This window comes from Solanum verrucosum, unplaced genomic scaffold (genome assembly GCF_900185275.1).
Source record: "Solanum verrucosum unplaced genomic scaffold, falcon-dt-bn FXZP01000170.1, whole genome shotgun sequence".
NCBI lineage: Eukaryota > Viridiplantae > Streptophyta > Magnoliopsida > Solanales > Solanaceae > Solanum > Solanum verrucosum.
The window spans coordinates 513,120-537,231 of NW_026020395.1; the positions used below are offsets into that span (position 1 = coordinate 513,120).

The 24,112-nt window shown below is 30.9% G+C and overlaps 4 protein-coding genes across 4 annotated transcripts; 1 reads left to right on the plus strand and 3 right to left on the minus strand.

Annotated features, from left to right (window-relative positions):
* Positions 1–280: 280 nt before the first annotated feature.
* Positions 281–2,562, minus strand: LOC125839263 (carbohydrate-binding X8 domain-containing protein-like). The gene is made up of 4 exons (XM_049518238.1): positions 2,466–2,562; positions 985–1,446; positions 857–887; positions 281–732 (listed from the first exon to the last, which is right to left on the minus strand). The coding sequence occupies exons 1-4, from the start codon at positions 2,560–2,562 to the stop codon at positions 558–560; spliced, it is 765 nt and encodes a 254-aa protein (XP_049374195.1). The 3' UTR covers positions 281–557.
* A 5,412-nt stretch (positions 2,563–7,974) lies between these two features.
* LOC125839201 (AT-hook motif nuclear-localized protein 16) lies at positions 7,975–8,872 on the plus strand. Its single transcript, XM_049518174.1, has one exon. The coding sequence runs from the start codon at positions 7,975–7,977 to the stop codon at positions 8,731–8,733; it is 759 nt and encodes a 252-aa protein (XP_049374131.1). The 3' UTR covers positions 8,734–8,872.
* Positions 8,873–9,081: 209 nt separating this feature from the next.
* On the minus strand, positions 9,082–12,269 carry LOC125839202 (exopolygalacturonase-like). Its single transcript, XM_049518175.1, has 4 exons — positions 12,123–12,269; positions 11,727–12,050; positions 9,398–9,913; positions 9,082–9,315 (listed from the first exon to the last, which is right to left on the minus strand). Exons 1-4 carry the CDS (start codon positions 12,267–12,269, stop codon positions 9,082–9,084), a joined length of 1,221 nt encoding a protein of 406 aa, XP_049374132.1.
* An 8,089-nt stretch (positions 12,270–20,358) lies between these two features.
* LOC125839255 (WRKY transcription factor 71-like) lies at positions 20,359–23,024 on the minus strand. The gene is made up of 3 exons (XM_049518229.1): positions 22,348–23,024; positions 21,566–21,712; positions 20,359–20,742 (listed from the first exon to the last, which is right to left on the minus strand). The coding sequence occupies exons 1-3, from the start codon at positions 22,800–22,802 to the stop codon at positions 20,385–20,387; spliced, it is 960 nt and encodes a 319-aa protein (XP_049374186.1). The 5' UTR covers positions 22,803–23,024; the 3' UTR covers positions 20,359–20,384.
* Between the last annotated feature and the right edge of the window lie 1,088 nt (positions 23,025–24,112).

The following is a 24,112-nucleotide window of genomic DNA, read 5'->3' on the forward strand; positions in this document are numbered from 1 at the left end:
TTTCTTATCCTCTCTTTCTTTTGCTTTAATTTTTACAGGTCGCAATATACAAAGGAAGATTGCAACTCTCACATCTTGTCATCAGCTATTCACAATCTGTCAGTGGAAACTTCTTCCTTTTTACACAATTCCCAAGTTAGATTATGTTGTCTAACCAGCCTAAAAACATATTCATATATTTAATTATTTTATAATAGATAATGAATCATCTTGACTTGTTCGTATTTCTGAACTTTCTTAATGAAAATTCTAACTCTGCCGTTGTTTCTCTGGATTTAGCAAAACAAAAGCAATGTGTATCATATTCTTTTATCCACATAACTATTTATCAGTTCTATATGCTTTTACAAACTTATAAGAAACCTTAGTTTCTAGCTAACAAAGTAGCTGCACTACAAATCCAGCAACATCAAGATGTCATTTCAGCAAATTGATTTGAAAAAAAAAACAACTTGTTACCAATTTGACATCACTGATCACATCATTTCTGTTAACTCAATGTCGTATATCGAGCAGCAGTATGTTGTACTCCACAATCGCCATGTAAAAATTCGGCTTCAGAGGATGTTATGATAGTCTGCTAGCAGTATCGCGAGACAAATTAAAATGTGGTGGTGATAATTCAGGAAGATAGTTGGAGATACAGCTGCTGAAGTAGTAGGCGTGATTGGCCCAGCGCCAAATACTGTTGAACCACTTGAATTCGTCGTATTCAAAATGGATGCACTTGTGCTGCAATTCACAAGATTAATCAGAAAATATTGCACTATACGGGGCTCAGATGGTAAGCACCCTCCACCTCCAATCCTGAGATTGTAGGTTCGAGGGGTAAAAGCATTAATACAACTTTATTCACCTTGTTGATGGATATTGACATGAGCCACTACCTGCATACGCGAATTTAAGGAGAAAATTAGGATTAATAGCATGTAACAGAGTGAATTTTTCGATTTGGTTTTGGACTAATGGGAATAGTTAGCTTACTAGGATCAGTGTTTGTAGTAACAGCAGCACCAGCAAAATTGCAGCTATTAGGAATTGGATTTTTCTGATAGTAACTATTGAATGCAAAGGACGTGTGAGCGCGGAGCGTATTGGGATTGTAGCAGGTGCCACCAGTCTGAATGGCAGAGCAATCAGCACCACCGTACCCACAAGCATAGTCCAGAGCGACCTGCAGGGTTGTTAGTGAGGCAGCTTGACTAGCGACGCACCAGCTGCTTGAGCCTGATGAATATGTTGGGGAATTGGTTACAGATGGTGTCAGTACCGGATTGGAAGGACCGTTAGAGGTCGAATCGGGATCCGAGATTGTTGGATTCAGTACTGGAGTAGTTGAAGTGGGAGTAATGGTGAGAGGAGTTCCAGTTGGAACTGTTGTTATTGGAGTTGTTATGTCCTTTTGGCTACTGGAAATGGACTTGGGGTTGTGTGTAGCATTTGAACCTGCAAAGTTACAAAAACAATAATATAAAAGTTTGTTCTCTCTAACAATATAAGTTTTTCAGATGAAATGATCACACACTTCAATATGTTATCAGAGCAGACATAAATTTTGTGATGAAATTTGACTAAAAGTATGCTCTTCGTTAACTGTTTAAATTTTTAGATGAGATAGTGACCGTTTCATAATATAATGAACGAAAAAACTTAAGCTAGGGACACTTTTACTGCAATTATGTATACAACTTAAAGAGAAGTATTCCTTACCTGTAATGAAAGCGACATCCAATTTAACTTTTACCAATTGGGATGAAATTATTTCTGTTCGTGTAATTATGACTACTTTCTACCCTTTATGCTTCCTTGATCAAATCGCAGAAATATTATAGAAATATGTAATTCTTAAGCTAAATCAGATTTGGTTTGTTAGTTGCCTTTGCTAGAGAACAGTTTACCCCTAATATGAAACTTCCCGTCCCAAAGAATTTGATTTGACAAGGGGAAAATGGGCACTATAGACATTCAAATTTTGAAGGAACATAATCAGCAAAGGTAAAAGATGGATGGGAGAGTCAAAAAAGATGAAATTAATAATCATTGTCTTTTTTCAAAAAGGGGAAAGTTTAATAGTCAATCACTCGATCTCTGTATAATAATTCAAACAGTGAATTCAAAATTAAAACTTCATTCACATGCAAATTATCCTATGATAACAAGAATTATGACTAAAACATCAAATCATCAATGTTCTTTTAGATACATAATACTCCATTAATAGTACTCAAATGGAAATGAGCTAAAGAGTTATTAAAATTAGCATCCCAAAAAAAGTACTCTATAAGAAATAGCATCATTTTGCCTCATAAAAACAGAGAGAATAAGATACCCTATAACAAAAAAAAAACATAGATTTGATTTTCTCGTCATTCAACTAATAGTTATTATCTCATAAAGCTGACTATCTGATATAATAAATACTCTATTAGTATGCATCACTATTATAAGAAGATAAAGATTGTTACCTGAACAGATAAGAAGACAACAGAGTTGGATGAATATGTAAAAACTCCTGAGAATCCTCCTACTCATTGTCCTGAAATTTCTAACTTGTTTCGTCATTTTTTGTTGCGATTTCAAAATTCGCTCTCACGATCGTTTGAAACGAACCATAATAATATTTTTGTGCATATGTATATATATTTATACCAATCTTGAGTAGTACTACAACTACTATCTCTTTTTTTCTTTTGCAGGGCTTTGTGTAGTGAGAGAGAAATAGAAATAGAAAGAGAAAGAGAAAGAGAAAGAGAGAGAGAAAGAGATTTTAGGTGAGAGAGTTGAGTAAAGGAAAGTTGAGACATAACAAGGGGGAGGAAGAAGAAAAAGGTACAAAAAGGGGGAAGTGGAAGGAGTAGAAGAAAAGAAGAGGGAATTGTTTGGAAATTTTTAAGTGTGGGGGGTGTTGAAGTAGTGATGAAGGTAATGATGATGATGATATGTTCAAAATTTAACTTTTTTTTGTTTGTTGTTTGGTGATTTGGATTTTGGAACTTTATCCTATTTCAATGGGACTATAAAAAAATTATAGTAGCCAATGATCAATTAGCCATACTTGGTGGAAGGCCAACCAAGTGATGATGCATGCTTCTATTGCTCTCACTTATTATTGTGTCATGTGCTCTTGTGGAGTTGTGGTCTCCTTTCAATATCTTTGTGTTACACTTCTTCCAAATATGCCCTCACTCACCATAATTTACAAGAGACGAAAGAGGAATAATTTGTTACCTCATCAGGTTTGGTAAAGATAAGATCGTTGTTATTACTTGAGGAAGAGATTTTCTTTGCTAAGATCCAACTGTGATCATAGTAAATTTAAAAAAAAATTAAATCATAAATATTTTGAACTCTTTTTGATACGTCGCTTTCAGCTCGAACCTGAGATCGTCATGTCGTTAGTTGGTGTTTGAAACCAATTGCACGGGAATCTACGTGAATCAAGTGAACGAGAAATTATCAATGTAAAAGTACTCTATGAACTTAGCTAAACATATAAGGTGTAGTAATTATCCATAAGATATTATTTTCTTATGTAGTCACGACTTGGATAATTTACCAAAAAGGTCCAATTCTTATCCATTTCATATATATCTAGTTAAAACGTGATTATCTGAAGTGAATTTTATTCTTTTATAGTAATACTCTATTATTAACAATTAAAATGATGAGAGCGAGCACAACAATTACATAACTAAGAAGATGGGATGAGCACATAAAGTGTATTATTGCCTAGTATTTCTTGGTTGGGTTGTTGTAATGATCATTGACACACCAACTACATGGTATACATACGTAACATAATCATCTAATCTTTCCATTTCTTCACCTCTTTTGGCCAAGGTGTCTTATCAATTGATATGTTTTTTTTCCTTAAAGACAAGACTTAGGAAGAAATAATAATATCTATATTTTTGGCCACATGGTCTCAAACATTCATGTCTCCAAAGCAATTACACAACTAGTACAAAGTTGGTAATATGTTACTTTATTTTCTTGCTCTCAGAGTTATTGTAGGTAGGGCACTTAAATTTTTCAGTATTAAACCCCACTGGTTCTTGCTTTCTCACGCAATATATAAGGCCCACTTTTTCTATGGATGCTAACTGACTATCCATAAAATACATAAACTTTTTTGTCATATAGTTTTATCTATCTACAATGCAAATCTTGTTGCAATGAACCTCAAAGTTTGTGTTTGAAATTGATATGTTTTGCTTACAATTGACAATCCTAAGAAGTTGTTACAACACTTAAAAAAACTAAAGAAACTATTGACGGACAAAATTTTGTAGATAAATAAAAAAAATTACATGTTAATTCTATTTAGCTAGGGATTAGCAATGGATATATTATATGAAAATCCAATTAGCTATGAGATATATATCGACAGATTAGCTAGGAATTACTAGTGAATTTCGTAGCTAATTTCATATTTTCTAGTAGTGATATTAAAGTTCAAACTTGTTTAAATAGTTTGTAGTATCACATATTGTTCAATTTATCCTTGTATTATCCAAAATAGAATTACTTTACCCTTTATTAATATTAGTTCGCCGCTAGAAAAAAATCTTATTTTTGCCCTTAATTCCCCTAAGGAGCTCCAACACATGATAATTTTATAAATTATAAATAAGAAGTTAAAGTGGTAAATTTTAGTTTTTCTTCGGAAAGAATTTAGATACGTGAAGTTGATCCATTTTACGCCAGAATTATATTCATTCAAAGGAAAATACAATACAATAAGATTTGCTAAGTACCAAGAGTGTCAAAGGTGTAGGGAATGACAATTTTGGATGGTATGGGGGCAATTTTGGCCTTTTGTTACTTCATGGTAATTGAGATTTGAGAATTGATGAGTGGTAGCATTAAATTCTTGATAGTGAAAGAATTTAAAAATAGCTCACTAGCAAAATTATTATTTTAAAATTTATCATCTCCTTCTCTCTGCCCCTGGTCAATAAAAAAAAGTTATTTTACTTAAAATAAAAAAGAGAGAAAAATCCTTTGTAGCATTGCATGTCTTGTAGAATTTGAAGGACTTTATCTACAATTCTATTAGAGCAGAAAAGAAAAGATGCTAAATATGTACTTTTTACTATAATTGCGGCAATATTTGTGGCTTTAACATATGCTTATTTTAGTTTATTTGTCTAATTTTAATGTAAGTAAAAAAACATTAAATCTTATCATCTTAAAAAAATAATAAGTAAAACATATATATATATATATATATATAAAGGTAACTTATAGAATTTTCGACTAATTTAGTAGTTAATTACTTAGATACACGCTAGTTTGAAATATTACGAATCCTACTGGATCTTGTTGTGTCCAGATATTTGTTTCTCGGGATACATAAGATCAAAATTAGGTGTAATTTGTTTTAGATACACCGTATTCAAGTGAATTCGCATGCATATGGCATGCATATGGGATACATAGACAAATCTTGCTCGTCCCCCTTCTTGTTCTCGCTCACCTCTCTCCCTATTTCAATGTATCTGGTAACAAAAAAACATGTATATAAGTGTATCTGACTTGAAATATGATATGAAATTATTAATTAGTGAGATTAAATGTAATTATCTCAAATTATAGGATATATTAGTAAAAATGATAGAAATGTTTGTGTTTAGATAGTTTCTCCATTAAATATTCTTTAATTTGTGATTTTATACATATCTTTCTTTTTTTTAAAAAAGAAAATGGGGGTGGGGGAAGGGGATTATAACGTGGGGAATCGAACCCTCACTAACAAGGTAATAGTTCGGGTAGTTAACCAACTAAACTACTAAAATTTTCAATTTTTAAACATACCACATGGAGAATTGAAATTAAAGAAATTTCAAAGTACAAAAAAAGATCTTTAAACAAGACTAAAAAAATAAGATAAACAAATTGAATCAGATAGAAGTAAATCTTAGGAAGCTTATTGTAAACTGGAGGGAAAACCACAAATAGGCAACTGCTCCCACATTAAATTAAACTATTTAAAGTTGATCACAAGTATCTCTTAGAATCCTAGTCTAAGGAGGTACTTTTGACCAATTGATTCAAAGTTCTTAGGGGTCTTTTATTATTTTTTAAAAAAACTAGTAGGAATATATTTTTTAGGCTTTTTTTTTTTATGATGTGCAAATAAAGTGAATTCTTGGGTTCTTTCTTTGGATTTGATTATTTTAATTTGAGGTAAGCATTTGATGAAGACTACAAATGACTATAGAGTTATAGTGGTTAGTGACCATAGTATAAAAATAATATAATAATAATTAATAATAGCGCCGTTTCTACCACCTTCTTACTCTTTTTTTCATAATTGAAAATATGCAGGCAAATATTTCGAGGTTTGAGCCAAAAGAAAAATGGGGATAAAGGTGAATTTATCATGAAGACTTTTTGCTTCTTAGAGGTCAATGAAAATGTGAAAATTTGACATTGTGGTTCAAAGAGATTCCTTTTGCTAAGAAGATATGGTCTCTCCGTTTTAAAATAAGTGTCACGTTATTGAAAATATTTTTAATTAAATTCAGCACGAATTATTAGTTTCATTCTCGAACTATTGATAGTTTTAAAAACATCATTTACTTGACTAAATGAACTTAAATATACCCCTAAATTTTGGTCAGGTTTAGAAATGTTTTCAACACTTCTCTCAGTTTTTTATTAAGAGCATTATGCTTTTACAAGAATTTGATACCACTTGCTATGTCATTTGAGAGATCAGGAGTGTATCTAAGTTTAGTTAGTCAGGTAGACGGATGGTTTCAATAATTCAAAGACGAAACTAATAATTTGCTTCAAGTTTAGTAAAAACTATCTTTATTTAATAAATGTCTCTTGAAAAATTGAACACCATTAAGAAGATGGAGTATAAAGATATAATTGAAAAAACATATTTATTTTTGTCTTAAATTCCTACAGTAATACTTATTTTTTAAACAAAACTTTTTTACTAAGATAACACTTGTTTTAGGACGAAGGAAGTATACGTAATTTAAATTATATTAGAGGATGATACATGATTATAAGGATAGAAGAAAATATTAGTACAAAATTCTTTTATGGATTATTGAGAAAAATTGTATATAATTGCTCGTTAAATAATGTTACTAAAAGCCATCCTAGATTAATTAGTATTCGAATGACTGTTCTGTTCTTTGTTAAAGTATTAATTATTTGTTATTTGATAATTAAGTTTGACTATTTATGAAATTATATTTGTACCCCAAATAAAATGTTCATAAGATGTATATAAAATATCAAGATAGAAAATATTATCGACAAGAAGATCGAGTATGAAATTCTGTTCACTCACTTTAATTGAACATATTTGTTTCCCTCCCTATTCAGCTAGAACTGGAAATCATGTATTTTACATATCCCGAGTCTTTGGTTGTTCCGAGTTAGTATAGAAAAAGTCATTGCTATTTGATTCTGACTTGTTTCTGAGATATTTCGAATTACTTATTGACATGACATAGTCAACGTGAAATCATGACATTTTGATAACTACATGTAGTACTTAAATTTGCATCCTCCCAAAGTATAGGATTGACACGGAGAAAAGAGTGACTTTCTAAGAAAAAATACATAATAATAGAGTGATTATATGAAATATTAATTATATGTAGCAAATCAACTTTGCAGTTATATGGATTCTGTTACACTTAATTTCTGCAATGTAGTGTGAGCCAAGTAGAGTACAATTAAGGCAAATATTGGTTATAATGTTTGTGAAGGCAATCAACATGAAAGAGTAATCTGTTGAGAATTAGGAAATAGATGAATAAACTAAAATGACAATGATTTATACTTACTATATTAATAATTAGTTTTACTTAACTATCTCCTAATCTTTAGTCATTCTTTTTGGTTCTTCAATTAATTATATCCCACAAATCCCCCTACATAAACACAGATTCTTAATCGAAATCTTTGTATTCTCTTGAATTTCTGTTTAATCAATCAAAACAAATGGCTTCATGTGTAACCAAAGAGACCATAAGCCAAAATCAAGAAATTGGTAACAACAATCTTGGAGGTGATACAAGTGGCTTAATGTTGGCTGCAAAAGTATCGGTGCCTGTACGGGATGGGGACTCCTCCGTGAGACGTCCACGTGGCAGGCCAGCTGGCTCGAAGAACAAGCCGAAACCACCAATCATAATCACAAGGGACAGTGCTAACGCCCTGAGAGCACACGCGATGGAGGTAAATTCAGGGTGTGATGTGAACGAAAGCCTAGTGAATTTCGCGAGGAGGAAGCAACGTGGGATATGCGTGCTGAGCGCCACAGGGTGCGTGACAAACGTGACATTGCGTCAACCAGCTACATCAGGATCCATTGTGACATTACATGGACGATTTGAAATCCTCTCGATACTCGGGTCAGTCCTACCACCACCTGCTCCACCAGGGGTAACAGGGCTGACAATTTACTTAGCTGGGGCTCAGGGGCAGGTAATTGGTGGGGGTGTGGTGGGTGCACTCATCGCCTCAGGTCCAGTCGTCATCATGGCTGCAACGTTCATGAATGCAACGTTTGATCGTTTGCCATTAGACGATGATGATCTCACAGCTGCTCAAAATCAACATTACCAGAAGACTCATCACCAACGTCATCAGGTCGATGTCCCCGATATCTATGGCTTGCCACAGAGTGTAATTACTAATGGTTCTTTACATCCTGAGGTTTATTCATGGGCACCTGGAAGAACTCTATCAAAGTCCTAGATTTTAGTTAAAGAGTTTGAAGTTGAAAAAATAATAATAAAGGAATCATAATATGTAGCTACACATTTGATATTTTATAGTACTAGTACTTAATTTTATAAAGTTCAATTGTACTTCAACAGTAACAGAGTATTGTGACTCGTTACGAATGTTCTTTTAGTTATATGACTGAGTTTTAAACACGAGTAAGCCAAAGTTACTCAGTTTTGCCAAAAACAGTTGTTCCTCTGTCTCTTTTGAAGGAAAAACTAAATCACATTTTGGAGAAAGGAGAATTCTGTTTCTTTCCTATGGAACATTGATACATGCTGAGTTTATTTTTTAACCAACGCAAAATGAAATTGATAATCATAAACAACTAGGAGGAGATTGTCTTCCATACGAATCACCAATAACGTTCAAACATGAAGATGTAGCTGGTCCTCCTCGTCCGTGGTATTTCAAGTTGATATTATCAAGCTGCACATTCTTACAGGGCACCAATTTGCTACATTTTAATGTGACTGCAACTTTTGAACTAGACGTACCCCATATATTACTGAACGTCACGTTGCTTATTTGTACTTTCGAGTTGTCCTGTCCCTACACAACAACACATTGAAAAAACATGAATACGGTTCAGTTGTAGATGAAATTTGAAATGTGTTGGATCACACATACATACCAGCTGATCACTGCAAGAAGGAGTTGGACAGTATTGTTGATCGATTAATATGGGATTATGGACATTTTCCATGTAGATATCACCAAAAAATATATCAGAAGCAACACTAGACAAAGAAGGTGCCCAAGTTTTTATTCTTGCACCATTTTGAGAACCAATAAATGTGCAATTTCGCACGTTTATCCCCGTAACAACTTCTCCAGGGGTTCTACCTAGACTACCAATGCTGATTCCGTGTCCAGGTCCACACGTAACATTCGAGATCTCAATGTTTCTGCTTCCAGTAACCATTGCAATACAATCATCGCCTGTCTGAATCACGGTTCTTGAAATTTTGATGTTCGTTGATAATCCTATATGAATGCCATCCGTGTTGGGACTTTCATCTGGAGCTGTTAATCGTACATAACTTATGTTTACATTGTTACAGGCAAACAGGTTTATGTGGGAGTTCTTGCTGTTGATTGATCTCAAATGATGGATTCTTGAATTCGTCACGAAATCAAATCTCATTGTCTAAAATACCAAAGATGAAACATCAAAATTCTAACAAATATGAAACATCTAAAATCTGGAAGCCAATTGAAACAAGAAGCTTGTTGAATTAATAGGTATATTTTTTATGACTAGTAGAGTCGTGTCAGCTTGAGCACACCTAGATTATCACAGCGACTACATGTTATGTCCAACCAGCATATGAAACGTTAAACGAGTAACTCTCCCCCTCAAAAATTGATACTTTGTTTTTTTGTAGAAAAAGGAAATGAGAAAGGCAATTACAAAGTGTTGAATCGAATCTTCGGGTACAATCATTTCAAAGAAATGTTATTATTTGTATTTTTTTGGTAGGGTGGGTCATCAATTGTATTGGGGTAAGAGAATCTATAGTTATATACACTATATTTTTTTTTAAAAATAGTTCTTGTCTTCATTTCTGTTATTTCTTTCATTTATAATTTTGGACCTTTTTTTTATAGAACTAAAGATCTATCGGAAACAGTCTCTTTACCTCTAAGGTAGTGGAAAGGTTTGTATATACGCTACCCTCTTTAGACCCTACTTTGTGAAATTACACTGGATGTTGTTGTTATTGAGTCGTGGTCAAATGAAAGGTTCGTGTGACTAATTTTATATTCTCAAGTTTCACTTCGTGTGAAAATTCTATTACTAGTACTAGTAATTAGTACTTTACCTTAAAACACTATTATAATAAGAAGCATAATCATTAAATACCATGTTTAGTTTATAACCTTACCTTAAAAAACACTTGTGAAATAAGAAACATAATCACGTAGTAGCATGTTTAGTGGGATTTTGTAGAATTGCAATTACAAGAAGATCTTAAGTCCTAACAAGGTAAACTAAATTTAAGGAGAAAAAAATAAATTGATTTAATGACTTCCACCCTGGTCAAACACTCTAAAATATCATTTGATATTAAGTAAGAGTAGACATAATTTCAAATTCTAAGGTTGTTACGGTGTTTAACTAAGCTTATAAATTGATCAAAAGTTTATTTATAAGTTTGATAAATACATAACGTATTTATGAGCCAAAATCAGTCAAAGACATAAGGTGGTCACACCTAACTTATAAACACTTTTAATTTTGATAAAAAAAATTTACTACTATTTTATTCTTAATATTTTATTTAATTCTCAAAATATCTATTCAAAAACTAATTTCCTTTCCTTTCTTGTCCATATCCATCGTTCATTCTTTTCTTTATAAGGAAACTTTTAATTTATAACTTTTTGTATATAAAAAAAAGTTTATTTATAAAACTAATTTCATTTTTCAGCACTTAAAACTAATTATCAGCACACTATTAACAATCAGCTCCAGGCTAAATGGAACTAAGAAGTATACTTTCAATTAATTCAAGAAAAATAAAAATTCTACAAGAATTCATTCAAATCAAAAATCAACTCACCACATAAGAAAATGGAGAAATTTTTTTGACAACCTTGTGTGAGTGTTCCGATTAATTCTACGAAATGTCCACTAACAAGCTTGCGAGTATTTCAATTAATTCTACGAAATGTCCACTAACAAGCTTGCGAGTATTTCAATTAATTCTACAAAATATTCACTAACAAACTTGTAAGTGTTTAGATCAATTCTATGAAGTATCTACAAACAAACTTATGAGTGTTTAGATTAATTCTACGAAATATCTACTAATAAACTTGTGAGTGTTTCGATTAATTCTATGAAGTATCCAATAACCAGTGTGTGAGTGTTTCGATGAATTCTAGAAAGTACCCACTATCTTCAAACACAGATATCAGATAACTCTACGAAACAATTGAAAAGGGGGAAAACTTACCACAGGAAGAGGCATGCATTTTGGGTTTTTTGAGCAATCATTATATGGCCAAGCAGCAGCACCTTGTCCATCCAAATAGCCACCACCTTTAACAACTAACCTATCTATGTAACGAAAACCAATCCATGTATTTGTACTAAACAATGATATATGTGTTGGAGCTTTTAAAACACCTTTTATTACAAATATCATCATGCCATTACATGGACCTTCAAATGAAACTTCTCTCAATTTATAAGTTCCATATGGAATATAAATCACACTCCTTCCTCCCCACCTACAACCATCGTACCACGCCCTCAGGAATGCCTGTAGCAAGGACGTCTCAATAAAATTAGTGGCTTAAAATCAAATACTAATGAGTTGCAAAAATCGATACAAACAAGAAACACAAACCTGACTATTATCTCTCTTGTCATCAGCAACAGCACCATAATCCTTCACATTAAAATACTTCAATTGTGAATGATAATATTTAGCATTAGCTATGCTAAAGAATACTAGAAAACACAAACCAAAAATTGCATAAGCTAATGTAACCATTTTTTTTTAATTTGCTCTAATCTCTCTGAAAACCCAAGATTATATATAAATGAAATGGGGTTTAAATATTTGATTTTAGTAAAATGATACAGTCAAGGTACCTTTTTTTTGCTAAATTTAATGTGTTTACCTCTTTTTTGGACTTATTTCCATTTTTGGATTTATGCATGATCTCTTTTTGGCCTTTTCATGATTACTTACCAAAAAGACGCAATTTTACCATTAAATCCACTGATAATATTGTAAATAAAAAATATTAATACATTTTTGGTTTAGGGGGTAACTATATCTCCTATTAAGTAAAATTATTTAAAATATATATATTTGTACGGACATTTGTAGCATTTAACTTTCAAGGACTTGTTTCTTTTATTTGTCACCAACATTAATGTATTCTCAAGGATTTAATATTTGGGCAAAGAAGTCCATTTATTTTTGGTTGGAATGATTTATTAGTTATTACTGATTTTTAATAACTAAATTAATAAGAAAGTTTTATTTTTTTTCCTTTTCTTATTTTAGTAAACAATTTATTCAGCTTCTAAAACAGGTCTTCTAATTTATTTTTTACTGCAGAAAAGTCTTGCTCTCGACCTTCTACTTTAGCCTTTGTTTTTAACCTAGTTGTTGTTTCTATATAAATTTTTTTTTACTAAATAGAAAAAACTCAATTTGTTACTATTATATTTTAGTTGAAATTAAGGGTGGTTCGATTAACATGGTACAATAAATATTGAAACTTTAATTTTTTTATATTGAGGTTATATTTAAAAGAGCAACTTCCACATATAGCAAACACAAAAATCATATTTGTATGCTATAGCTATAGTTTGCATAATTGCGCTTCATAGCAAACATAAATATGTATATTTCGTTATACATATACAAAAGAAAGCAGTTGTATAATCTGCTTTGGTATACATATACAAAAGATCAATTGTATAATTTGTGTTTGTATAAAGCGAGAAAGAGAGAAAGACAAAAGAAAACTGGGCAGGGGAAGATCGTATTTGTATAATCATAAGTGTATAGGACGAAAATATATGCATTTGTATTTGTATATACAATTTTCTCCCGTTTTATACAAACACAATGTATAAATGTGTGTTTGTATAAAGTGAGAGAGGCGAGTGAGCAACCGAGATCTGGGAGAGTGGCGAGCGAGATCCGGGAGAGGGGAACGAAAATATATGTATATATACAATTTTCTCTCGCTTTATACAAACACAAACACATTTTATACATTTGAGTTTTTGTATAAAGTGAGAGAGACGAGTGTGCAAGCGAGATCTGGGAGAGGTGAGAGAGGGGAACGAAAATATATGTATATATACAATTTTCTCTTGCTTTATACAAACACAAACTCATTTTATACATTTGCATTTTTGTATAAAGTGAGAGAGGCGAGTGAGCGAGTGAGATCTGGGAGAGTGACGAACGAGATCTGGGATGGGAGAGAGGGGAACGAAAATATATGTATATATACAATTTTCTCTAGCTTTATACAAACACAAACACATTTTATACATTTGCGTTTGTATAAAAAGCGAGAGAGGTGAGGGAGAGAACGAGAGTGGCGAGCGAGATTCACCAGGAGAGAGGCGAAATAGCAACAGTTTGCTATGGGGTACAATATCAAACTATATTTACTGCATTTAATTTGAATTAATAGTTTGCTATTATATACAATTTTCTCTATTTAAAATGGACAAAAGAAGTGGGCTTAAGCCACAATTGAAGATTGGGCTCCTACATAGTTTAGAGCTAATTGCTTGATTGGGCCATATACCGAAAAGAGTTGGATAGTTGACACTGAAATTTTCAATTGATTGTCTTTATTTTTGGAATAACTATTTAGTAAATAATATATATTTTTTAATTTTCTTTGCGACTTATGAATCCTTTAGACCAAGATCTTAAAGTCTCTTTTAAAAAAATTGTTAATCTTATGAGAAAATATTAGACAAAAACTGTATACATTATTGCATACTTAGTTGATATTCTATGCTATCGCCTATCGTTCTGGAAGGATAATTTTTCAAAGACTTATTTGAGCAAGTTTTAAAAATTAGACAAATTTTAAATGATAGTCTAAAATGGACATATGTGTAAATCAGGCAAAATGATTTGTCTTAAAATGGATAAAATTAAAGAAAAGAAATGGGCTTAAAGGGGCTAGAGAGAGTTGGATCCTTTAACCTTCACAAGGCCATATGCCAAAAAAGAGTAGTTGAATTTGGCGTTGCATTTTTTATTGAGAAAATTTCATAAATAGCGTTATTAAAGAAAATTAAAAGTGATATTTTTTCAAGAAATTGTCACGCAAATGTAAAGGATTAAATGACCAAATTAAACTCCTATCTTACGGCCTATAAGAATGAAAAAGTTGGAGGCAATTGCAATATCTATCTTGACATGACATTTAACTACTAATTACTAAAAATGTGAAAGTTCGATAAACATTTTTGTTAGAATGTGATGAAAATTTTATTTTAAAATGTTGCCAACAAATTAATTTTCGATAAATTCCATCAAAGATTCACATTTGCTAGTAGTTAGTGGCACTTTAAAATAAATCCAATTTATATCACAAAACAAGGATGGCCCTTAAAAAGCATCCGAAATCTAAATAATAAACCCCTGAAAAATCTGATAATCCAAGAAACGGTTGAAGGCTTCAAACAAGAGGTTAATTAATAAGCTATCGTTTGATCATAAATTTTTAAATTGAAACTTGACTTTTGAAGTTCTGGTTTTTAGAATTTGAAGTCGTATTTGAACATACATTTTACTTAGAAAAAAATTGAACTTTTGTACATATAAGTCCTAAAGACCCCCCTCCCCAGAATGTGGTCCTACGCAATGCAAATTTGAATTAATCAGACTCTAAATGAGTATCGAGCACTAGAAGAAAATAATACAAAAAGTCCTAAGGACCTAAAAATTGGAATCGATGAGTTTTTGAAACTTGAATTTTTTACAAAAACACTTTTTCAATATCTATGATCAAGTAGATATTGAAGATAAATTATCAAAATATGATTTACTTTGGTCAAACACTACCTTGACATCTGTTTTTTGGCCTAAAAATGGTACTCCACATCAAGTTGTTGCAATTTGTTTATTTTTAAAAAAAGATAGAAGATAGGGTGACAGAACAACTCAGAATATGACAGGTTCATTGAATTTTAATCTTTTAACCTTCTTTTTTGTCATGAACAATCAGTGGCATACAGAATCTAAGGTACGTTTATTGTTCATACTCTCCTTCTTTGTGGGTCTCCGTCGCGTCTGCTATTCAGTTATGAGCTAATTGTATGGGTTTATTTAATGTAATTTGTATTTTTATATGGTTTACAAGCTATTGCATAGTAGATTACTACAAAGAGCTCTATCATAAAATGTTCACCCAAAGAGCTGAGGTTGTAACAATATTATTTTTGTATATGTATTTTGCTTATTATGTGGTCAAAAAATTTCAACAACAGATAATTTCATATTCTAATTTCTTCAAATCTTGATTTTTTAATAAAAATGTGACCCTCAAAATTTTGAGCCCACATAGACATGACATCCAAGAAGACTTCACTCCATGATGTTGATAATATCTAATCAATTTTCGATCTTTTTAAATAAAGTTATTTTGTTTACATACTTTCATATAAATAACTGTCCCTCTCCCACCAGAAAGTTGTTCCTTCAACGTCTGGCACTATAACTAATATATCCTACTCATGAAAAAGGTCTTATAAATTAGTAACTCATCATTCCAAGTTTGACTAGATAGGTTGCATCATTCAATCAATTACCGATCGTTTGGTAGTTGGTCAGAGTTATATAGATATTAATGATATAAAGATTAGTTATGAAGAAATTTATGTTACTATTATTTTTGTGCAGAAATTAGTTATGTAAGATTTAATTAGATTTTTCGTAATTTATCGTGTGTTAGTTAGGTAGGTTTCTGAATTGCAAACCAAACATCATATTAGTTGTGTTGAATTTTATATATTGCAAGAAAAAAAAAGATGTTATCAAGCATGGTATTATTTATGCAAAATTTAATATATGAATAACTTAGCTCCTAACCAGCTACACTTACCAATATGTTGTTATTTGTAACCAACAAGGATTGTGGTGGAATGATAAGTACTCGTTTATTCTTAATATGGTCTTGAGTTCGAGTTCTCCTGAGTACAGAGTCACCTTTATTAAGAAGCATTTTACCCCTATGTTGAATTTATCGGCGCGAATCTAAATTTAGCCGGATTCCAATATGAGTATAACACCGAATAGGGGAAAAAAAGTTGTTAATTGTAACATTAAATTAGTTAGTATTTTAAGACTTTCACACTAATTAAATAACTACTTTCGACATTTTGTCCAATTTAACTAAAGATCTTCTTTCTCTGATACATATAACTTTTTCTTTCTTCACCAATCATTTAGCAAAAAGAATATTAAAAAATAGGGAAACACAAAAGCTTAAATATTGTTGAACGAATACAATTAAATGCATTTTGACTTGGTAAGCCAAGGACTAATTGTGTAGAAATTAGATTAGATCCACAAGGACAGGTCAATTTGTGCACCAATCCTTTTTTGGTCATAATTAACATAAACATTTAACTAATATGCCATTAAAAATGTCTAATCTTCCCTTTTCATCTTTTTTCAGGATAAAAGAACTTCGTATATATTCATTGGTGGAGCAGATGAACTATTTTCTTTAACATTAAATTATCTAACATAAAGTCTTTCTCAAAAATAAATCATGATTATTTTACTTGTTTTTGTGGACTAATAAAGAAAAAAGCATAATCATGAATGATTTAGTTACACGATCTTTTCAGTATGAGGGGTGTGACTAGTGAGAGGTTTTCTTGTGTTCGATACGTGAACACGAAAATATTAACCTAAAAATATTTATATATAATCTAGATAAATAATATAAAATGTTGGAGTGTGGGGTAGGGGGTATAGATGCTCGGGATGGGACTATGCGATCGGGGTGAAAATGAAGTGTGTCGATAAAAAGACGTGGCTAGGATAACACAATTAATGTGGAATGTCAGTCATTTTCCTCAATTTTAAATAATGATTTTCCTCTGTACCGCTTAAAACCCGCCCCGCTCTGTTCCGTGTAGCCTAAAACCCGCCCCGCTCTTTTGTGATTCCTACCAAGGGGGATTTCAAGTCAAAACTAAAAAGTTTGAATATCTTTTCCATTTAATTGCAATTGGTTGTGGGGGGGGGGGAGGGGGGGGAGGGGATTGCGTTGAACAAAGGATATTTGTTCCACGAGATATGTATAAGTAAACATGTGTTGATGATTTGATTAATATCTGTATATTCTAAGGCTGCAAAATTTAGGCCAAATTTCTATATATTTTTTTAAAATTTAGGTTTTGGTCAAAATGAATGGAGACAAGAAAGACAAGTTTCACAAGGATTTTTTTAAAAAATAGCCGTAATTTAAAAAATTACTTGCCAAACATTTATGCAACATTTGACTATATATATTCTTTGTAGAAAAATCCAAGAGTATTTTGTTCCATTCTTAAAAATAAAAAATAAAAAAGTAGGTGAGCTACGTATGTAAATTTGAGAAACTCTTTACCTAACATTGGAAGGGTTCTCATTATGCAAATCTTCAAGTATATATATGTATATAAAATATATTAAGCATAGAATTTAGGGTTAGCAATATTATATTATTCGTCATTTTCTCATGTTCCCAAACAAAAAACAAGTATAATATCTTTGGTACATATGACATAAAAATATTTTCTAGAAAATATTTTTGACTAGTTAGAAGATAATTTTAATTTAATCATGATATCTTTCAGTTCTTTAACAATTGTTTTACCTTTAAGATAGTAATAAGATCAGCGTACATATTGTCTTCTTCATCTTCAAACTTACTTATGAGATTACGTTGAATATATATGTTCATCGATCAAACTTCGTCTTTTTTTCTAAAGATAAGTCCTTGTCGAAATTGTCAAGTCTTATTATTTTCAGAACCTAACAATGTATAACCTACTCATTTTTAAGTGACACTTGTGCCTATACTATATCCAACTATATATTTATAGGATATAAAAGGTCAATAATGTCATGCTCCTATCGTTATAATTGCATGTGCTCCTTCCTTGCCTTCTTATTTCCACAATTATAACTGCAGAAAAAAAAATCATTCAAAATTTATAATTTTTATCATGAGTTAATATAATTGAATTTATAATCAAATGCTTATGAATATTTTATTATTACATATAGAATTTGAATAAAAATTATTGAATTCATGTGAACTGATAAATTACGTTATAAATTTACCAATTAATTATACAAAGAGGAAAGTGACTAGCTACCATTTGAATAAGACCATGGAGCCAATACATAACGTGTTTGAATTTTTTAGAATATGATTCCAATAATGCACAATTTTTCTACAAGATATATTATTTTAACTAGTTATTTTCCAGTTTCCTTAAACGGTAACATTCTAGAAAGTTTATGTGGAATTATAATGACCTTATATGGTTCAGGCAGCAACAAGTCATCGAGTGTTTAGTCAGATAATAATACTTTCTAGAGGCTTTTTTATTTTTGACTTAATAAAGGTTTGATGAAGAGAATGATATATCAATAATTATTTCCATGTGATACATTTTTCCAGAATTAATTTACGTCGATCTGAGTTGTAGTTGGATAGTTGCGTCTCTTCACCCTTAATCATGATTTGTGTTTTGAGCTCTGTGAATAAAATTATGTCAGGAGAGCTTTCTCAAATACACGTTGTAACACGCGATTCAAACTTAGTCAGACTCCAATACAAATATTGAACAGTAATTTGAAAAATAATAATAATAATAATTTTAAAAAAAATCTTTCCAAGAGACGACCTCTTCAAGGGGGAAAAATTTATTGACACTATATATTTATCAAATTCAATAAAATTATTATGATTAAGTAATTTAATAAAATAATTTATTTTATTGGTTGGTGTAAATATTCCAAGAAAGAAAAAGGAGACACGCATGACACGAATGTAAAATCTTTAGAAATTTACAATTTTTTCAGAAGATAAAATGACAAATAGGTTCCATTAGTTTAGAATAGGTTTAAAATAGTTCTTAGATATATATACTTTTAAGCAGATTTGGTCCTTTAAAATTATTAGATTTACACGAATGTAAAATCATTAGACTCGCTTTCAGATTATTTTTTTTTTCTCTTTATGGTTTCTCATCCATGTCACGTAGAGCCTTTTGACTAATCCAGATTCGTATTGTGTAAAATCCATTTAAGGAGGGAGCACACTCTAACGAAAAAAAAAAATCCAAAAATTCAAAAACGAAATCTCTAATTAAAGATGAAAGGATCCTATCCATCTCACCATAATCGTTATATGTCGTTTTCAGAATATCAAGATACTAATTTCTTGAATATTAGAAGCAATAATGGTAGCTAGTGTGCAACAAGCAGCATTAATATAAATAATCGAATGCGTAAGCAAGAAGAAAGAAGAAAGAAGAAAAGAATATAACATTAGTATTCAATTCACATAAATAATTACGAAATTGATAGGACTAAACAATTCACCTTACCTGGAATTAATTAAATATCTTCATCAACTAATAATAAAAACCCCAAATTACATAGACGCATAGAACTCATCAAAAAATAGCATCTTCAATTAATATAAATGGTTAATCATCCCACATGCAAATAACTAAAAATAAAACCATATATTCTTGGTATTTTCATCAACCCATCTCCTCCAAACTATGACACCTAACATCAAAAAAATAAAAATAAAAAAGGTGTGCAGTCCAATACACAAAACATCCTTGTTCACGTACGGTCCCAAGAACAGTCGCCACAATCCATATATATGTCACTATTCGAACTCGTGACATATATATCACATAAAGACAATTTTACCATTACTTCAAAACTGATACATAAGATGTTACTAGACTATATATAGTTCTAGTTAGCTACACAATTTTAATTACACAAGAATAAAACATCATGATAATTAATTAATACATAAGTCATAAAATTGCATTAAATGTCCCATACTTGTTTTAGTACTTGACTAAATGCTCATGGCTCTCTTTTGTTGATCAATGATGAAACCATATCTTGAAATAGTCCAAATTGATAATGATCAGGACCTAATTGAGGTTGTTGTTGATGATAATTATTATAGAAGGAATTATTAATAGGGATATTTGGATTATAGAAGATTTGTTGTTCATTTGGATTATGATATAATTGTTGGTGTGTGGAGGATAAAAAGGATGGAGATAATAAAGCAGCAGCAGCATTTCCTCTAAGAGTTGCTGGACAATGATGGTTATGTTGGCCTTCATATGTAGTGATCACGATTGATGGGTCTTCATATGATCTTTCAACACGTTTCTTCACACTGCACTTTTGACTTGTGCACCTATAATAACTCCTACAAACAATAATAAGTGCAGAAGCGCAGAGTCAGAATTTAAAGTTTATATAGGTTCGGAGATTTTAAATCTTTAAAGTTATTCGGTTCTGTTCGATACAAATATTATAAAGTTTGAACCAAAATTATTGAATTCTATTGAATCAGCAACCAATGAAATAGTTCCTCCCTAGATAACAACGGCAAATTAAATCACAAACCATATATTGTAACAAGGAAAGTATTTTATTTTTAAGATTATAAATCACATATTTTAAAGAGATTTATGTGTACCTATAACTTTGACCGACTTAATAGTGTAAAACAAGGTGTATATAATTTTAACAACTCATATTTTGATTAGATTGATTGCGTGAAACAAGCTTTTTTGTTCCTAAATATCTAATCACCTCATTATTGTAAACCAAACACTAATATTAGATCATTTGAAAGAAGTTGTTTTATTTCTCTAGGCTATAACTAGTCTCATTTTTTTTATGGACTATTACGTGTAGTTATCTTTTGAAATAAGTTAATAGTGATCAATATAATTAATTTTGAAAGGTAGTATATAGAAGTTAAACTGGTTTGAGAATTAACAAATTATAATTTTGAATTTATGATATATATGCATTCTTTTAGTGCAATTAATCTCTATTATACTAGTACTCTTTCCTTAAAACTATGTATAATAGAGATGAAAACTTAAGCAACTTTTGAAGCAACTAAGTACTAGTACTATTAATTAAGCAAGCTTTGTGGAGTATAAAATGCTATAGAAGTTTGTTAATCCATTTCTAATAGTAATTTAGAAAATATAGTGTTGATTCTAAAGAAAATATACCTTGGAAAAGGGCTGTTCTTCACTGCCTTCTGTCCATATTTTCTCCATCTATAGCCATCTTCAAGATTATCAATCTCACTCTTGGTCATAAATGCAAATCTTGGTTCCTTTTGTTTCTTTTCTCCTTTCTTCTTTGCCAATTTCCCCCTAAAATAATTAGCACAAACTTTAATTTATACAAAAATTAAAAATTAAAAAAATAGTCCATCTTAACACTAAACAACATTATGCATGTACACAAGATTTCCAAATAAGCTAAACACAAATCAAATTAGGAATAGCAGATAAATAAAATTAGACTAATTGTCTTGTTTATAAATTTCTTCATTATTGTTTTTCGTTGTTCATAACTATTTCAATTTGATGCACTTGAGTCAGGGTCTTTCAAAAATCAGTCCTAGGGTAAGGTCTGCATAGTACACTCTACTTTTCGTAGACCCTACTTGTGGGGTTACACCCTGGTTATATTGATGTTGTTTGGGATTTTGAGTAAATAAAATTAGGGTTTTCTTGACTTACATAGCACAAAAAAAGGGGGAAGAAGATTTAACTAAGGAAAGGGTACACATTAGATATTTTTAATTTTCAAAAAATCAGTAGAATAATAATAAGCTTGCAACTAGGAAAAAAAGTCTAGCCAATTAATAATCTAATAAATTAAGACTATAGTGGTCAATAACCTAATCAATTAGAGTAATTAAGAAAGAAACTTCCTCACAATTTAAAGATGTGGCTATATTTTTATACTAGTACTATAGGACCAAAGAAAAAAAATGACTTACACTTTCTTAGACTTATTATCATCATCATCTCCATCTAATTCACACTGATCATCATCTTTCTTGATTTTTGAAGAATCTTCTTCATGACATCCACCAGCCTCACTATTAGAAGATGAAGATATTAATGAATTAGGTGTTAATGGAATTTGATTATCAACACTCTTAATATTCTTTCTAGAACATTCTTGATGATCTATTGATGGTTGTGGACAAACAACTTCAGAGGATGATGAACAATTATTCATCCCAAAAGCACTTGATAAAGTGTTGTAATGATCCATTGACCCTCCATGTAAACACTCTGTGAGATTACTCATATAAGATGAAGGATAATCAAAATCTTGATGATTATGATGAGGGTTTTGTGTGTTATTGGCTTGATTAGCATAAATTGAGGGATTTTCACCAAAGAAAGGAAATGCATAATCATGATTAAAAGGGTTATTATCAGACATAGAGAAGTAAAAAAATGGTTTGATTTTTTTTTGGTTGGGATTTAAACACAAAAAGAGTCTTGAAGAAAATGATGAAGAGAAAATAACTCAAGATTATTGAATTTATGCAATATTAACAAGAGCTATTGATTCTTGAATTTTCTTCTTCTTCTTTTTTCTTCCTTTTCTTGGGAGTTGGGAAGTGTGTATGTATTACTATAGTTTAGGGAAATAGAAATGAATGGTTCTTGCTCAACAAGAATAATGGGATATTGAGGTACACAACAAGCTATATAGTGTGTAACAAATGACCATAAAGCCCACTTAATGTGTGTGTAGTGTGTACTAAGATATAGTCTTTATGGATTACCTTTTAATGGAACATAATATACTTTAATCAAAGGGTATTCCATTAGTTTGGTACATGTATAGTTGAATAGGATCACAACTTTTTTGTCACCATCTTACAATTTGTTGTGTGTATATATATACATACACAGTAGACACTTCTTGTCATTTTTTCTTAGTATGAATATGGATATATGAGGTTGCGGTTTTGCGGAATTAAAAAATAGTGCTATCGTGAAAAATAAAATCGCCGTATATATAAAAAAAATTAAAGATTAGATCAAATTTTATTTAAAAGATTAATCTATTAGATGAGAGAGCTCGTTAATATTGGAACATAGTAATCCCCTCAATTTGAGGACGTCCAACAAACTCGTTGGTCACGATTGAGCCCAATTGGTCATGGTTACCCTTATTGGGTCCACTCCACCTTTTTAAGTCACAAATCATTTGATCGATCTATTCTAATATCAATATTATCGATCAACTAAGGAAGTTCAAGTCAAAAAATTATACCCTCTGTTTTAAAAAGAAAGACCTATTTTTTTTAGTTTGTTTCAAAAAGAATAATCTTTTTTTTGTGAAACGCTTTAATTTTAGTTATCCATGTGACATGTTTAATGCGACAAAATTAAATGGCATTTTGGTACATTTGATATAACTTTAATTTAGAATGATAAGATTGAAAAGTTTTCTTTCTTTTCTTAAACTACGTGTTAAGTCAAATTAAGTCATATTTTTTTAAACAGATAAAATAGTATATTCGGTGGGAAACCTATTGTAGTATTTTTCTTTTTAATAAACGGAGTACAATTGGCACATAACAGAAATAGAGTTCCAAAGTTGTACTATTTTAATTTATTTTTTTTCGTTGAAACTTATTAAATACTTTGTATTACTACAACAACAAACTATATAGCACAACTTGAAGTAATCGTATTTAATTAATCTCAGTAAATTAGCTGCCAATGAGCACACAAGTC

Bases quoted from the DNA above. Each gene is read 5' to 3' on its own strand.
- LOC125839263 (XM_049518238.1), bottom strand. From the start codon at position 2,562: ATGACGAAACAAGTTAGAAATTTCAGGACAATGAGTAGGAGGATTCTC. The intron at 1,447-2,465 runs GTAACAATCTTT...GTAACTTTGCAG, and splicing joins TTGTCTTCTTATCTGTTCAG to GTTCAAATGCTACACACAAC. The intron at 733-856 runs GTGAATAAAGTT...TGTGAATTGCAG, and splicing joins TGTCAATATCCATCAACAAG to CACAAGTGCATCCATTTTGA.
- LOC125839201 (XM_049518174.1), top strand. From the start codon at position 7,975: ATGGCTTCATGTGTAACCAAAGAGACCATAAGCCAAAATCAAGAAATT.
- LOC125839202 (XM_049518175.1), bottom strand. From the start codon at position 12,269: ATGGTTACATTAGCTTATGCAATTTTTGGTTTGTGTTTTCTAGTATTC. The intron at 12,051-12,122 runs GTTTGTGTTTCT...AATTTTATTGAG, and splicing joins ACAAGAGAGATAATAGTCAG to ACGTCCTTGCTACAGGCATT. The intron at 9,914-11,726 runs GTAAGTTTTCCC...TTGGTATTTTAG, and splicing joins AATGCATGCCTCTTCCTGTG to ACAATGAGATTTGATTTCGT.
- LOC125839255 (XM_049518229.1), bottom strand. From the start codon at position 22,802: ATGTCTGATAATAACCCTTTTAATCATGATTATGCATTTCCTTTCTTT. The intron at 21,713-22,347 runs GTAAGTCATTTT...TAATTATTTTAG, and splicing joins GATAATAAGTCTAAGAAAGT to GGGGAAATTGGCAAAGAAGA. The intron at 20,743-21,565 runs GTATATTTTCTT...TATTGTTTGTAG, and splicing joins AAGAACAGCCCTTTTCCAAG to GAGTTATTATAGGTGCACAA.